Source organism: Rhinolophus sinicus, chromosome 7 (genome assembly GCF_057876585.1).
Source record: "Rhinolophus sinicus isolate RSI-liver-muscle chromosome 7, RSI-T2T, whole genome shotgun sequence".
Classification (NCBI taxonomy): domain Eukaryota; kingdom Metazoa; phylum Chordata; class Mammalia; order Chiroptera; family Rhinolophidae; genus Rhinolophus; species Rhinolophus sinicus.
The window spans coordinates 9,005,376-9,022,728 of record NC_142507.1 but is presented as its reverse complement, the minus strand read 5'-3'; the positions used below and the strand labels follow the sequence as shown (position 1 = coordinate 9,022,728).

The window sequence follows — 17,353 nt, the reverse complement described above, 5'->3', positions numbered from 1 at the left end:
ATTGCCACCCAAAGACCCACCACTCTACTTTCTTTACCAGGTAATAAAGCATTTGAGAATAAACTACAGAGATGTTTTGTCGAGCACATAAAACTACTTATAAAGGTGCTAATCTCTGCAACTCATGATATTGGATGGATGGATGGATGACAGGTAGGTAGACAGGTAGGTAGAAAGATGAGAGATGAGATAGATGGATGATAGATACATACCGTGTTTCCCTGAAAATAAGACCTAGCCGGACCATCAGCTCTAATGCATCTTTTGGAGCAAAAATTAATACAAGACCCAGTATTATATTATATTGTATTATATTATGACCCAATATTGTATTGTATTATATTATATTATAGTATGTTAATTATATTACAAGATCCGGTCTTATATTATATGAAAATAAAACCGGGTCTTATATTAATTTTTGCTCCAAAAGACGCATTAGAGCTGACGGTCCAGCTAGGTCTTATTTTCAGAGAAATACAGTAGATAGATGATAGATAGATGATAGATAGACCCTCCCTGGCTGCAAAATTAATCCAACTAAGATTTCAAATCACTACAATTTTCTAGGTAAACGTATCACTGAAATTCTGATAACAGAACCCTAATTTCTGTCTGAAAGGAACTGCCTTTCTCTCGTCCCTCACACTTCCTTCTCCCGTCAAGTATCCTCACTTATCCCCACCTACTAGCCTCAGATCAACCTAGACAAGAAATTGCATATACATGTAATTGTTGGGAGTGGCAATGGCCGTGGGTTCTGTGTGTCCTTGCAGGTCTTTGCTGCTTATACCAAGGATATAAGGCACGGACAGCTCTTTTCTAGGGGGTGTGCTTGTCACAAACAACCTTGAGGAATGAGATAATGACTGCCACCAGACAAAGAAAAGGCTTGCTTACCTCTCGTTATAAATCAGCGGAGTCCTCAAGTTCGGTCTTCCTCAGTGTAACACGACCCACTACGTGCCTAGCACCCACCGGCACCGCTCTGTGTCCCACCCTGGTGGGACTGGCGGGGAATGGAGAACCAACACAAACTTATACTCATGCTGGCTTTGTCATAAGCAACGCAGTCTTTTGTCTCTAATCCAAGACGTCACATCTTCTGCCAGTGTCTATAAAACAATTAACAGGCTGACTTGTAAGAAAATCTTAGCTCCTTCAGGGTTTTTTTGGACAGTAGTTACCTAAAATGTTGGCCAGAAATAAAGCAATAATTAGGGTGTGGGTAGTAGAGTATGTTAAAACATAAAAACTAGTTCTATCGTTTACCTCTCAATCAAAAAACATGTGCTTTTGAGATGTGGAAGGGAATTTTCTAGAGCCAAGCCTCTGAATTTGCAGGTGGTGGCAGGGTTTACTCTACTCCATTAGCTTCTCTTTCTGCTGTTGCCAAAATCATGTGGAAGGAAGGCTCTCTGTGGCCAAAGCAGACGATCAAAGCCTATTGTGTCATAGCTGCTGGAGCCCAGCAAATTTCTTAGAAAACAATTTAAAAAAAGAAGTTACACCCAAGTTTTCTATCTAGCTACCAGATGCTGCAAGAGGGTTTTCCTTCAGTAAGATGCTAGCATAAGAGTCTAATAACACCAATAAATTGGGATAATGTGATCATCATTTGATATTTCACATAATAAACGGGAGCATCGATTTTATTTAAATTTTCATTTAATAAGATTAAAAGCACTGTAAACATAATATAGCTATTAAGCAACACACTATTCCTTGTGCCTGGCCCAAAACTATGTCAGCGATTTTGACCAATGTGAGATAAATTTTCCACAAAAATTCTATGAACTTGTTTCAGGATGAGCATAACCACAAAAGTAGGGCTGCTAAAGTAGCCTACTAAAAATATACATATATATTATATATGTAATATATTTTATATATATATTATATATAATGTATATACATTATATATACATTTTACATATATATATATACACACACATATCCTTCCAGATTTCCAAAACAAATAAATTAGAGGATTATGTGAATGACAAAAAGTCTTTGATTTTAAAAAGCATTACTTTAAATCAGTGTTTCTCAACTAGGGGCGATTTGCCCCCCTCCCCCCGCACTGGGGACATTTGGTGATATCTGGAGATATTTTTGGTTGTCATGGCTGGTGGGAGAGGGGGAGGGTTGCTGCTGGCATCTGTAGATGAGTAGAGGTCAGGGCTGCTATAAACACCCTACAGAGCACAGGACAGCCCCTACAACAAAGAATTATCTGGCCCCAAAATTGGTATGTTGAATAAGCACCAATCGTGACTTAACCGAAACTCACCTATTTTTCAAATTTCATCTTTCTTTTAAATGTCACTTAAGGTGGATAATATCACCCCGACCCTTGATGAAAATTTTGCCAGGTCTCTGATTTTCCTGTTCTTTCCTCTTAGGTCCTACGGTCACTTTAATGAACAAACACAGGATGAATACAGAAATTAGAACGTGCCGTCCAGGTTAATCAAAACTCTGAATTTGATTTAATGTCAAATGTCTCTCCTTCCAGCGTGAGCCTGATTCAGAAGGGAAGCCTGGTGTGGGGCATCTCTGCCCCACAGAGATGCCTTGGTTGGCATCTGTGTATCTGTTTCCTTTTATCCCTCCAGGCTGGCACATTGGAAGAGGAGGAGGAGGAAGCAGGGAAGGTCCTATTTGACCTACTACCATCATCAGCCTGTTTCTCATATGCTGAGCCTGATGGTAGTTTCAAGATGAATCTGTCTTCTGGTGTAAGTAGGTGCCACCTGGGCCTCTTCCACCTTCCGGAGGGCCCTCTGACTGAGTGGCTCCCTGATTTTCATGTACTTGGTTCTAACAGGTACCACATGGGTGCTCTGGGGAGAGCAGAGAGAGGAATCTTAGATTTGGAAATCAGAAGAAATTCCTAAAGCCAAAAGAGCAAACATAGTGATTCACATTCGTGAACGTTACTTGTGTTAAAAAAAAAAGAAACAATATGGCCACGATGGAGTCACTTTTGCTAAGCCAAACCAAAGCTTAGTAACTTAATTAGTTTCCTCCTCTCCCAGGAGTGGAATTTTAAACCAATCAATCTGGAATTTCTTAACCCACATTAGTGACAATCTGCCTGATAAAACCCACTAGCTCATCAGAAGGGAAGGTATCCCTGCCTAAAATAATCCACTCTTTTAACTTCTTAGTTTCACCCTCTTTCTGCCTATTAAAACCTTCCATTTTATACAATTCATTGGAGTACGCTTCTAGTTGTTAGATGGAAAATTCATGACTTGCTTAATAAAGCTTGAAAGTGAGCTAGTAAGAAAGAATTTCATAATTTTCTTTTTTTTTTTTTTTTTTTTTTTAAGATTGAAAACCTTTGCATTGGGCGGAAGTACATTAATGTGTTCTGTTGCTTAACCAAATATTTCATTACATAGTGACCTCTACTGGGAAGACTAAGTATATCACCAGGGCTAACAAAATAAGAAGCCAATTTAGTCTGTTTAGTCAAGGTATTGGTTAATTTGAAAAGGCACTACGGGTCAAATCTGTTACTTAGAATTGTTAAGGCCCAAATGTACTCTGAATATTTTTATCTTCAAAGAGATTTTGTAAACGATTTCAAACTTATTATGTATAGAGAATAATAATCACATACCTGCCACTCAACCTTATCAAATGTTAACATTTTGCCATAGTTACCTCAGATCTTCTTTTCAGTAAGACAATTACATACACGTGAAGCCCCTCCCTGAAAACAGTCCCTTCCTCCCCTCTCAAGGGGACACGATTGGTGTCATCATTTTCATGAATATTTTCATACTTCTCCTTATGTGAATGTATATATAATACAGAGTATTGTGTAGCAAGTTTGAAATTTTTACATAAATGGAATTACACACACATACACACACACACACACACACATATATATATATGTATATACTCTTTCTGAAATTTCACACTTTTCTGCTGTTTGAATTGGCCTATTATAGAAATCATGCCCCTCCCTCCCTTGAAGTGTGTGGTGGGGAACTTTGAGATTTAAACTGACGGGGAAACCATGATTCTTCCTAATAGAGGTAAGTAAGAAAAGTTGCCAAAGCGATTCTGTACAAAAATGTTTAAAAACCAAGACAAAGGAGAAAATCAGCAGGAGCGAATATTATCGAGCATTTATAATATGTCAGAAGCTGTTTTAAGTAATTTCTTTAAACCATTTAATCCTCACAGCAACTCTGACACAACTGTGGTGACCTCCATTTTACAAAGAAGGAAACCAGGGCACATAGGTTCCCTATTTTGCCTTTAATCATACAGTTCGTGAGTGGCAGGACCAGGAGACAAGCCCTGTCTGACTCTCTGCTCTGAACCATGTGTAGATGAGGCTTATCAAGATTTCCAAGAACCACATGTAGGACCCCTTTAAGTCAATAGCCTGCCAATGCTGATGCAGTTGAACTCTACCAAGCTCCCCTCTTTGTGGCTCCCCTCCTTGAGACTCCAGCCAGGCCCCAAAGGGGGCGGACAGTGACTCTCTTCTCTCTAATCAGAAATTTCATGACCACAAATTGAGCATCCTCTTTCGTGCAAAACCTCATGGTCCCTTGGCATGAGAAAAACTCAAGACTTGTTCCTGACTCAACCAGTGTGACCTGAGCTAAGTCAAAAAGAATCATTTCTGTGATCAGTTAACCTTTTAAACATGGCAACTTGAAATAATCATGTGAGGAAGAATGATTGAATGTGCTGTGACATCCTAAGTCATTAAATGGGAGGAACCATGCACTTAGTTGCAAAAGCTGATTTGCATGGGGGCTTTAATCCTCTAATTATTTGGCTTTAATTCTTTAGCAGAGAGAAAGGGGAGGTGGACCTCCAGGCCTAAGAAACAGCAGCAAGGAAAGTGAACTCTGGCTGGTGTCTGCTCCCCTGGGGAGAAAAGGAAATAGAGCACCTGGTTTCAGGTAGAGGCATAAGAATTTAAGGAACTGAAGGGTTTCAAAGTGTTCCTTAAGAAGTAGTCCAAGGCAAAAACAGCCTTAGGAATGGCAACGGCATGGGAAAAGTCACCTAGGCTTTATGGGAATCTGTATTAGTTAGCTTGAGCGGCCCTACAAAATACAGCCTGGGCAGCTTAAACAACAGAAATTTATTTTCTCACAGCTTTGCAGGGTGGGAAGTCCAAGATCAAGGTGCTGGCTGATTTGGTTCCCGGTAAACTCTCTTCCTGGCTTGCAGATGGCCGCCTTTCACTGTGTCCTCACCTGGAATGTTTGGGGGGGGGGGGGGGGGGATAGCAAGTTTTCTAATGTCTCTTTTTATAAGGACACTAACCCTATCAGATCAGGGCCCCACCCTTATGACCTCACTTAACCTTAATTACCGCCTTATCCGCCCTGTCTACAAACACAGTCTGAAGATTGGGACTTCAACAAATGAATTGGGGTGGGACACAATTCACTCCCTAGCAGAATCTTTCCACAGTATCTTTTTCCAGGGGTCACCCAGCCTTTACATCAACGATCCTAATGGTGAGAAATAATTACCTGTCAATACTTCATTGTGGGAAAGTTCTGATGGTTAGAAAGTACATGTGATAGGAAGTTACATTTGCATTTCCAAAACTTCAGTCTTTGCTTTCACAATGTGCTCTTAGGATCACCACCACCACCACCACCACCCACCCCACCCCAAAAAAAGGAAAGAAAGAAAATTTTTTTAAAAATCAAATCTCTCCCCTCTTAACAGCCCTGTAACTAAAGATAACTGTAGCAATTGTGGATCTCAGGCGCAAAAAAAAATTTCCCCATCACAGAATGTTTACTAATTGCATCCAGATTTTACTGAAATGCATTCTGTAGTCTGTTTCAGAATCTGATTGAAATTCATTTCCATAGTAATATGCTCTTTCGAGAACAGTGATTCCCAAAATGCGGTCTCCAAAGGAGCAGCTCCAGCATCACCTGGGAACTGATCAGACTTGCAAATTCAAGAACCCCAATGCAGACCCACGGAACTGAAGCTCGGGAGGGGCCCGGCAACTTGTGTTTTAACAAGCGCCGGGACTGGTTCGGATGCACGTTAAGGTTGGAGACGCATGGATTTAAGTCCGTTGTTAAGTTTTGGTTAGTGATTGCACAGTAACTGTGTTAGGTGACTCTTAGGGCCTAAAGCGTTAAGCTGGACTAATGGTGACAAGTTCTAATCACCTATCTCTTTTCGAAGTACACTGCGGGTAAATGCTTTTCATTTTAACTAACCGTGTTGTTGTTCTAGTCATTGTTGCAGTTTCGCACTAGGATAAAGCGGTCCCCTCTCCGCCCTGTCTCCCCGCGCAGGCTGGAGTTACTAGTTTACCAACAAAGTCCCGCCCTAGAGTGGAGGGAAATTCAACATTCCGAGGAGTGAGCAAGTCTCGACCAATCAGAAGCCGGGCTCGAGCCGCTCGCCCATCCTGGCAGTGTGATTGGTGGTTTCCCGGCGGAAGAGCCCCGTCGAAGCACCGCCCCCACCCTCCGGCCCGAGCCAATCGGCGCTCGGTGCTCCAAGTGGCAAAACCAGCGCGGGTGGTTGAACATGGCGGAGGACTCCGCGGAGGCGCCGAGCCCGCGGGGGCAGGCTGACGGGGAGGATGCTGGCCCCTCCGAGAAAGGGCTGTCAGAGACGGCGAGGGCTAATCAGGAGCAGTTCGAGTGCCAGGAGCTGCTGGAGTGCCAGGTTGAGCTGGGGGCCCCCGAGGACGAGGAGGACCGGGGCCTGGTGGCGGAGGCCGAGGAGGTCGCTGCCGGCTGGATGCTCGATTTCCTCTGCCTCTCTCTTTGCCGGGCCTTCCGCGACGGCCGCTCGGAGGACTTCCGCCGGACCCGCGACAGCGCGGAGGGTAAGTGCTGGGCGCGCCGGGGCGGGCGGCCTGAAGCGCCGGCCCCCAGGTGGGTCGGGGGAGGGGAGCGGCTGCGGAGGGAAGGCGGCTCAGGTGGAGCGTTGGCTCGACCCAGTGTCCGATTCCGTTCGTCTCCTTTGGCGCCTGTAGTTGTTGTTTCTTTCGACTCAGGTCTTCGTGTGATGGCATTTAGTCCGCAGTCACGATGGTCTCCGAGTGACGTAGGCGTCGGTGTTTTCTCTTAGCTTGGGAGCCATTGAAACCTCGTCTGCCCTACTTGCTCGGTACTGTCGGCTGCAGAATAAAAGTGACTGTGAGGAGACAGCCTGTAAGTGACGGAGAAAGACAGAGATCTGTAGAGAAGAGTAGCCTGGCTTTGTGAACAACACAAAGATGCTCTGGTGTTTATTTCAGAATCCGCACGCACCTTATGGCAGCTGGATGCACCCCCAAGGTAGTATTTAATAGAGGGTTAAACACTTAAGAAAGCCATATTGACACATTTCATCTTCACAGCAAACCCCACGAGTTAGGCAAATCATCTTAGTTTATAGAGCAGTGAACTGGTTAAACATCCTAAAGTAGTGATGGCTTTGAACCCCTTTTAAGGGGGTGTCCCAGACCCATGCTTATCTTCCAATTCAGGAACCTTTCCGCTAACTGTATCACAGATAACACTAGAGCCAGGGTTCATTAGCATTGATTAGAAAGGTAAACGGTAGAATAATTAAATAACTGAGAGAAGAGCCAAAGCTGCCGTGCAGAATTTCAAGTAATCTGTGCATCTGCTCTGTCCTCAAGGAGGTGAAGCAGGACCCCCCATTCCTAAGTGTGGGCTGTGCACGAGTGACTGTTTTCTGAAGAGTCCAGTACGGAAAGGGGGCAAAGGGTAACTTTACAGGAGGGAAACTGACAGACTCTGCCTCACCTAGGTGATCACAGTCAGCCTCAACCGTGACAGGTGGTAGTGTGTCCACTTGATACCTACGGTGAAAATGGACCTTTATGGTCTTCCTCCCCAGATCCCATGACTCTAGTCTAATCATGAGAAAGAAACACCAGACACGTCCCAGTAGAGGTGCATTTTACAAAACACCTCCAAACTGTCAAGGTCATCCAAAGGGAAAATCGGATGACTAATTGTCATGTGGTCCTCTGGATGGATGGGATCCTGCAGCAGAAAAAGGACATGGTACTAACGAAGGAATTCTGACTAAAGCGTGGATTTCAGTTAATGTATCAATATTGGTTCATTTGTTTAACATATACCATAGTAATGTAAGATGTTAATAGGCAAACCATCTTCATAATAATTTTGTAAATTTAAAAACTTCTAACAAATCCTGTTTATGAAAAAAGTAAAAACCCTTTTCAAGGTTCTAGCTCAAGACCTGAGAAATAATCTAGGCCACCTCCATTATTTGAAGGTCGGGGTACAGAAACCCAGAGAGGGTCAACTGTGTTTCCAGTTGCACTGCTAATCCATGGGAGACATGCAAACCGCGAACATAGTTTTATCTTTTGTCTCTGTGTTCCCATCTTGACGGAAAGGACTCCCTTTTACCTTTTATAGAATTTTATTCACTACGCTTTTCAATATTGTAAAAATACACGACTCTTGATGCCTTCTAGAAAATTCTTAGCTCTTTCATTCCAACTCAGAATTGTTCTCACACCTCCCATAGATAATGCCTTTCCCAGACTGGTGTTCCTTATCTTAGATAATTCCTTTTCCAGACTGTTATTCCTAACCTGTCTCGTACCATGGGAAGCAGTGCGGGGTATTAGGAGCATAGACTCCAGAGTGAATGATCTGGATTTGATTCCTGGCCCTGCTGCTATACAGCTGTACGACCTGAAGCAAGTTGCTTACCCTCTTGGTACCGCAGTTTCCTCATCGGTAAAATAGTGATAATAGTATTTACCTCGTAGGGCTGTTGAGAGAAGCAAATGAACTGGTGTGTATAAAGCAAAGTTTCTCAACCTCAGCACTGCTGACTTTTGCACCTCATAGTTCTTTGTTCTGTGTATGCCTGAGGGTGGAGGAGAGTGGGGATGCGGGTTCTCCTGGGCGTTGTAGGATGTTCAGCAGCGTCCCTGACCTCAGCCACTAGGTGCCAGTAGCACCCTCTTCCCCCCCTTGACAATCAAAAATGTCTCCAGATACTGCTCAGTGTCCCCTAAGAGACGAAATCACCCCCTGTTGAAAACCACTAGTAAAAACCAATGGTATAAAGAATACTTTCTGATATTATGTACATATATATATATATATATATATATATATATATATATATATATATATATATATATGCTTAAATGTAGTTGGCTATTGTTGCTGGTCATTAGATCCTGCCTAGTGCTTTGCTGTCGGCAGTGTTTGGTTACAGAGATGGAAAGAGCAGATAGCCAGGTGCAGCCTGAGTAGGTTTTCCTTGTTTTGTTTTGTTTCTTTGCCTCGCAGGTAGAAAGAACAAAAGGGCAGTGGTGTATAGCATATCTGTAGTTACTGCATTATTGACTAGATGGAATGTGGAGGGAAGTGAATATAGAAGGGTCTGCCTTTCTTCCCTAGAATAGATTAGGTCTTTCTTTTACTTTGCGCCTGTGCTATACTTACCCATTGTGGCACTTACTAAAATTTTAATGAGTCACTTGCATAACTTTCTTCATTTTGTGCCTTCTTAGACTAAAACTATTGGCAAGGGCAGGGACTGGCTCTCCCATCATTCAGTTATCAATCCCTAATATTGGCTAGCAGGAGATGTTCAGTAAGTACTGAATGAATTGTGTTTACATTTTATGCTGTTCTTGAATCCTATTAATTATATGATGGCTATAATTAGCCCAGATAATTGCTAGTATAGTATAAGACGATGGCATTTGAGAATTAAGGAAATAAGTACAAATAAATGTGTTTATTTGTCTTACCTGCTTAGTGGCTGCAGGACTGCGTTTTGGTTTGCTAGTTAATTTAACCTCTTTATTTACACCAAGCCAGCCCTGGGCGGAGTGTGATATATAAGGCTAGTGGTACCTTCTGGTCTTGAAACGTTTCTTCAGAGAGGCCTTCCCTGCTATGTCCTCCCTCCAACTAGCTACTGAAACACACGGTAACATTGTTTGTTATGTTTCCATAGCATTCTATACTTGTCTTCTTAGGTTTTCTCTCCCTTTTTACTTTAGTTGTTCAGTCATTTTTGTGTTTCATGGCTACATGGTAAGAAACTCTCTGAGGTCCAGGACCATGGTTTACTCACCATTGTATACAGTCAATGCCTGGCGTAACATCTGGGTGGGCATTCAAATATTTGTGAGATTAACATTAATATGTTTTTATAATAAATCTTTGTAAACAGACTCTCAGTTAAATGAAACCGTGACGAAAATAATGTGAAGTATTTCCTATAATATTAGTTTTAAGGTATAAAATAAGCTTCCAGATAATGATTTGACTCACTTTACAGATTGGCTGTCTCTCTTTTCGTTAGTTTAGAGTGCTACCTGTGAAAGTAGTTTTAAATATTTATTCTACATGTGAAACATCGGTTTTATTTTGCAAGTGTTCATTGCTATTTTTCAGATTTTTTTAAAAATTGTCTAGAAATAAAAATATACAGCTCTAAACTTATGATAATTTTTGTGTGATGTTTATAACCTATTTTCTCAAAAAAACCACACTGGCACTGTGGGGTCAAGGTTTTTTCCTATGTTTAAATAAAATTTACTTTTTTTCTTTTTCAGCTATTATTCATGGATTATCCAGTCTAACAGCTTATCAATTGCAAACTGTACAAATATGTCAGTTTTTGACAAGAATTGCAGCAGGAAAAACCCTTGGTAAATATGAGTTTTTATCTTATATTGGAAATATTTCAGTCTATGTCTAAAGGTAAGACAGTGAGAAGAAAACAGATGGGAGCTGTCATTTGTTTTTGAGAGTTTGCACAAGCACATCTAAAGGAAGTAAAAGAAATGTAGTCCCTATCTTAGAGCAGTGGTTCTCAAACTTTAACCTGCTTCAGAGTTACTGGAGAATTTGTTTTTAAAAAACTCCCCTCCATGAGTTTCTGATGCAGTAGGATGGGCGAGGGCCCAGGAGTTACGTTTCTGATAAGTTCCCAGGTGGTTCTGATGCCGTTTTTGGGGTGCCCCGCTTCGTGGGCTTTACCTTGCAGATTGTACTTTAAGTTGCTATGGTAACTTTGCAGTCACTCCTTTTTTACTGGCAGCTATGGTAGTTGAAACCTCTTACTTGAACTTGATTTCAGTACTTACTTGTATACGGGAGTGTGATTTATTGCTGTATTACCTCCCTTCTCCCCGTAGCTCATTTTAGATTGTAACGGGCAAGCCTGATTCAGTTGGTCAGTAATGGCTGGTGTTACCACATGGTCACTTAAAGGACCTTTTGATGCGAATGATTACCTTGGCCCTCAGCAGTCTAGCTCTGGCTCAGGTAGCATGCTTTGTGCCGGGGGTGAGGTTGGGTCTCGAGTTGGTACCAGGACCATAGGTGGCTAGGACTAGAGCAGAGTAGATGTGGGGGACAGAATTATAGGCAGGTCTGGGCTGAAGAAAAGGGGCTGAGGAAAACAACAGGAGTATCCCTGACCACATAGACCGTGAGGTAACAGGGTTATGAACAGAGTGGCTTTATAGTTCAACATGACAGCATATTCTAATGCTTCACATACAGCAGTTGTTCAGTGTATCTTCGTTCCACCAATAAAGGGGTGGGAACATCTTTTTTTGGAGGGAAGGTGCTGGCCTGTGTTAGTATCCTGCATCCTTAATCTTGAAATTCACCAGGATCCTGTTTTGGGTGTATCTTGGATGTAATAGGCCAAGGTCAGTTACCAAGAATCAATATATTTCACCATAATGGACTCAAGCGAGAAAGCATTTAGAATTTCATTTTAATTTATATATTGGATTTTCAGTGTATGTACCCTTTCGCATTTTTTTTGTGGTTGCTCTGCAGCAGCATTGCCTGATAGAAATATAATGTGAGCCTCATATGTAATGGAGAATTGTAATAGTTACATTAAGTAGAAAGAAATAGGTGGAATCAATTTTAGCACTATCTTATTTAACCCAGTATTTCTAAAACATGCACCAACATATCAGTATAAAACATGTTAATATTTTACCTTTTCTTTTTTTTGCAGTAAGTCTTTGAAATCTGGTGTGTACTTTATACTTAAAACACATCTCAGTTTGGACTAGCCGCATTTTAACTGCTCAATAATTACATATGGCTAGGGGCTACCATATGTGCCCTAGTCTCCTGCCCCACATAGCTTTAAATATGGTAAATGCCTTGAAGGAGAAATGTTTGTTTATGGCAGGCTCCTTCTTTCATGGGATTTTTATCCCTTAAGATCTGTACAACTCAGGGCGATTTCCCTGCCTTTCCACCACAATTTCCTGCACTGCCCCAGAACTCAGCAAACGTCCTGTGGGAAAAACCTGTGTTTTCAGTTCCTCTAGTTTCCAATCCACCCAGCAGCCCCAAGGAACCCACCAGAAGCTTTTCTCGTTTCTCTTACCCCAGCGAAATCTCCCTGCCTGGAGTATACTGGCCCCTCAGTGTAAACGAACTCAGGGAAGAAAACATCATCAGCTCACCTCAGGGCTCGAATTGTACTTCGTCTCATTCTTGGTGCTCGCACAGCTACCCCGTGTCTATAGCAACGTGGTTTTACAATTTGTCCAGTTTTTTTCCGGTGGTCGTGGGAGTGCTGGCCCGCTGCAGTATCCTGCCTCCTCCCTGAAAGGGAGGGTCTACACAGTAAAGTTTTTGAAGTTAAGATCTAACATGTACACGTACATTTTTTTCTGCATCTCAGTTATAAGGAAGGCAGATTAGAGAGAAGAGTTCGATAATGTCAGTCAAGACTTGTTAGGAAAGAGGAGTACTGAAATGCAGGTTGAAAAGAAGGAAAGCAGATGTGAAGTGAAGAAGGACGGGGCCATCTGCCTTGGCATTTTCATTTCACGGCCTCACAGCAGGCGCCCTAGCCACCAGCCATCCTGTCTCTCCGGAAATGTGCCTTTGGAGACAAGCAAGTAGTGCTTAAGGGTTCTGGTGTCCGTTTCTGCCACTTGCGAGCTGCCACCTTTCTAGATCACAGATCCTCCTTTATCAAACAAGATCGATGATACTGTGTACTTTTTTAAAGAAATTGTGTGGCTAAAGGCCTCCTGCATGTGAAGCAGTTAGCACAGTGCCTGACACTTAGTAGGGCCTCAGTGAGTGTTAACTATGAGTGTGAATGTCTTTCGTAGGCCTCTGCCTTATCTTCTCCATCTTCCTGAAGTGTTCTTGCCATCCTCGTCCCCTTCACTTGCTTATCTTCTGTTTACTCGTAATGTCCCATCCGGACGACTTCTCCTTCACGGAGGATTCTTTTCTGGTATCCCTTCTGAGAGCTAATCCTCTGTTCCTCAGGTACACTGGTCTTTCTAGAGAGTTCCCAGAAAACAAAGGTGCATGGCCTCTGCTCTGTACTAATTAAATTGATCTCTGGGGGGTACGCCTAGGCATGTGTATTTTGCAAAAGCTCCTCAGATGATTCTGACATAAAGCTAGGGTTGAGAACCATTGGCATAGAACGTAATTCTAGTAAAGGACCACTCACGTTGGTTTGTCTACTTGACTTCCTTCGTAGCTCGCATGGAAGTTCCACATGGAAGTGCAGAAACGTTTTCTTCTTCGTGTTTGTGTCCTAAGCCTGACACAGAGCCTGGACTATAGAGACTTGGTCTGTGAATGAATATATTTTTATATCTAAAATGTTGGAGAAACACTTTGGAGAAATCAACAAGAAATAAAGTAGAAATCGTTGAAACAGCTAATATTAAATTGCAAGCTCCCTCTAGTTTTTAAAAGGAAAAAAAAAGGACATTCTCTTAAGTATGTTTGTTACATAGTTGCTATGGAACTGCTAGTGTACCGGGAACTGTAGGGATTGGGAGGAATACACTAAATAACTCCTGCCTCAGAAATTGAAATATCATTATGCGTAGTAGAGTAAGAGAGTTTCTGCCTTCAAGACACTGGAAAGCTAAGGGATTGTTGAGGTAAGTATACGCAGAAGATACTGCGAGGCACAGCGAAGATAGGAATAGTGATACAAGAGATTTAAGGAAAAGAAATTTCCTGGTCACTTAGTTAGAGTAAGGAAGGAATTCAAGACGGAGGCAGAGTTTGCTCTAAACCTCTTAGGCTTGATGGGTTCCCTCAGAATGTGGAAATGGTAGTCTAGACAAGACGAAACATCCGAGTTATTTGGCCACAATAGTTTACCTGGATAGTAGAACTTGATTTCCATGCTTGACTCCCAAAACTTGCTCCTCTCCCAGGCTTCTCCTGTCCATGGGGGCAGCACCATTTATCCAGTTAGTAAAGCCTGGGAGTCCTTTTTTTCCCCTCACATTCCACATCCAGGCCCCCAGCAAGCCCTGTTCCTTGTCCAGTCAGAGTTCCCAAACAGGCATTTCCTTCCCTCCTCCGTCATCTCTGATGGCAGGCGTCCCACTTGCCCACTGCTTTAGCCGCCTGACCTCCTTTCTGTCTTTCTGAACACCAAACTCCTACTCAGGACCTTGGTGCTTGCTGTTCATTCCCTCTGGAATGTTTTCTCTGTAGATCTTGAAGTGACTGCCACTTCTGCCTCACATTATGCTGATCCGGGCCCACTGTCACTTCCTCAGAGAGGCCTTTCCTAATTCCCCCATCAGTTTGATTCCTCCTGTAGTACCCTTTATTTTCTTACTAGCTCTTATTACTCTGAAGTTAAATTATGTGTTAATTTGTTTATTACCTGTCTCTGTCATTAGCATGTGAGCATCCTAAGAATGGAGTTTGTCTTATTCACTGAGATATTCTCAGTTTTTAGGCGAGTGCCTACACATAGTGAGTGCTCAATATATATTGAATGGATGAATTAATAGATTATAGATGTAAGACATACATGGTGAAGGTTCTGAATTTCAGATTGAGATGTTTGTATTTAATTTGTTATGTAGCTACCAGCCACTGTGAGTCTTTGATCAGGATAACCTGGTAAAAATTCTATTTTAGGAAAGTTTAAAAGCAGTAAAAATACTATCTAATTAAATAGTCACACAAATCCTATGAGATAGAATTTATTTTCACCATTTTGTAGGTGAGGAAAAGAAAAATGAAGTAACTTTTTCAACACCACACAGGTAATACATGATGGAGTCCAGGAGAAACTCCAAAATCAAGTTTTTTAAACCAGTGTACAGTGTTTTGCAACAACTCGGATACGGTGATGAGAAAGGGGAAGTAGTGAAACAATGAGTCCTCGGGTTTTAAGCCTGGGTGATTGGAAGAACGTTGGTAGAAAAATAACTTCTTGAAAGATCCTGTGTCAGATATCCACAAAATATATAACAGGGATTTCAAGTAGCATGTGCTGAAATCAAATTCAAAATAAACTGATTTTATGTTCCAGAGGTTTTTTTATAATGCAGTTAGACTTATGAGCCATTTAAGAATTCTGTTACCGTGACTCCTTATGTAAAATATAGTTTATTTTAGCTCTTAAAAGTAATATTTTAGTAAAGAAAAGTAAGTTTTATAAACTTACCTAGCTTTTCCATTGTTAAAGTTGATTTTAATAAGGCAATTAACTTGAAAAATCAAATCACTTCCCTGACCTGGTATATACAGGAGCAGTGCTTGACAGGTAGTACACACTCAGTAAATATTCAAAGAAATGAATTTTTAAAAATTGACAAAGTGATGTTCAACTTAGCTTTCTAATTTATTTTTGTTCTGGTTTTAAAAGATTTTCAGTTTGAAACTGATGACCGAATTACACCCTTGGAATCAGCCCTGATAATTTGGGCTTCGCTTGAAAAGGAACATGACAAACTTCATGAAGAAATACAGAATTTAATTAAAATTCAGGTATGAGTGTTACTTTGTGTTTATAATTACCTGTTTTGCTAGAAAATAAAAATATAGCATCTAAAGAAATTAAGAGCCACTTAATGAAAGTTGGGCACTAAACCCAAGAGTACAGTTTAATATAATCATTCTCTTTAGAAATTGGACCTTTGGTGTATAATCTTGACATGAGCTCTGAGAGCTGGGACTTAATGTTTGCTACCAAAGTGTTATTGTCCCCACTTCAGAAAATATGCCTCATCAATTTAAAGATCACCAAGCAACTTTCAAAGATTCGTGGTTTGTGCTCTCCCAATGTTTATTTAAAGATTATAAATATAAACATATTTGAATATTTGATACCAAATAAATGGATATTTGTGATTAAGAAAATGTAAAGTTTTAAGTATGTAGAGAGAATTTTAGGAGTAGCCTATTAAAGAGCGAGAAGCCAAAAAAACCATTCAAAGATATAATAATAGCAGGGAAAATATATTTTGCTAACAGGCAAAGCACATACTAGGGATTTTGTTAGATAAATACACTTTTCCTTACTTAAAAAAAATTTTTTTTACAGTTGGGTAGGAGAGAACATCCAGGTGGCATCCTACCTGCCCAAGAATTATTGGTAGCATAGTGACTGTCCAGTAGAATTAAGACCTGAAGAGAATGGGCAGAAAAATGACTGTTGCTTTTAAGAATTTCAACCTACAGCAAAGAGATTTATGTTACCCGCATCTGGGGGAGGGGAGCTTCTAGAGGAAGCAGGCCTTTGATGATATACTATTACAGTATAAAGCGTGGGTTACCATTAAATGCATAGCAAACATGTAATATATTGCTTACTATTTGCCAAGTATGTACTATTCTAAGCACTTGCATATGTAACTCTAATCCTCACTACAACCCTATGAAAACAGGTACTTTTATTTCTATCCTTTTACATATAAGGAAACTGAGGCACCAAAAGGTTAAATAATATGCCCAAATTTACAAAGTTACTTAGATGGTAATGGTGGTTCCATATTTACCACATATGGTATCAAAAAGGCCAATTTATAAAATGATTATTCAAAAGCATCTGGCTTCCTAGGTTTCTATTAGAGATTATCCAGGGATCCTACTCGCAAATTTTATGTCTCCTAATCATTACAAATGACATTTACCTCCTCTCTCATTTTCTTTTTACTCAAAATATTTAGGTGGGTCCTAAACATATATAATGTAGCTCCTAATTTATTTATTAATACCTGCCTTCCATTTGGCCTAAATTAGAAAGAGACAGAATGCTGGGTGTTTATGAGTAAATATGCAATGGGCCAATGCAAATTTTTCATCTTTTCAAACCACTGTTATTTTGTCTGTGAAATATTTTATATGATTTATCAAATCAAAATTATTACATAAAATTTTTTTTAAGTAAAACACTTTAATGAATTTTATTTTAACTATTTTTTTTAATTGAAGTTTATTGGGGTGACAATTGTTAGTAAAGTTACATAGATTTCAGGTGTACAATTCTGTGATACATCATCTATATATTACATTGTGTGTTCACCACCCAGAGTCAGCTC

General features: G+C 40.8%; 1 protein-coding gene across 4 annotated transcripts in view; it reads left to right on the top strand.

The window, feature by feature from the left end:
* Nucleotides 1-6,529: 6,529 nt before the first annotated feature.
* Nucleotides 6,530-17,353, top strand: part of TERF1 (telomeric repeat binding factor 1) — a 31,283-nt gene continuing 20,459 nt past the window's right edge. For all 4 annotated transcript variants that reach the window (XR_012491918.2, XM_074319299.2, XM_019725959.3 and 1 more), the window contains exons 1-3: nt 6,530-6,856; nt 10,601-10,696; nt 15,679-15,800. Coding sequence is in view for 3 of the 4 variants with exons in the window: in XM_074319299.2 (XP_074175400.1) it covers nt 6,553-6,856; nt 10,601-10,696; nt 15,679-15,800 (522 nt within the window). In the remaining variant the exon portion in view is untranslated. The remainder of the gene's footprint in view (nt 6,857-10,600; nt 10,697-15,678; nt 15,801-17,353) is intronic.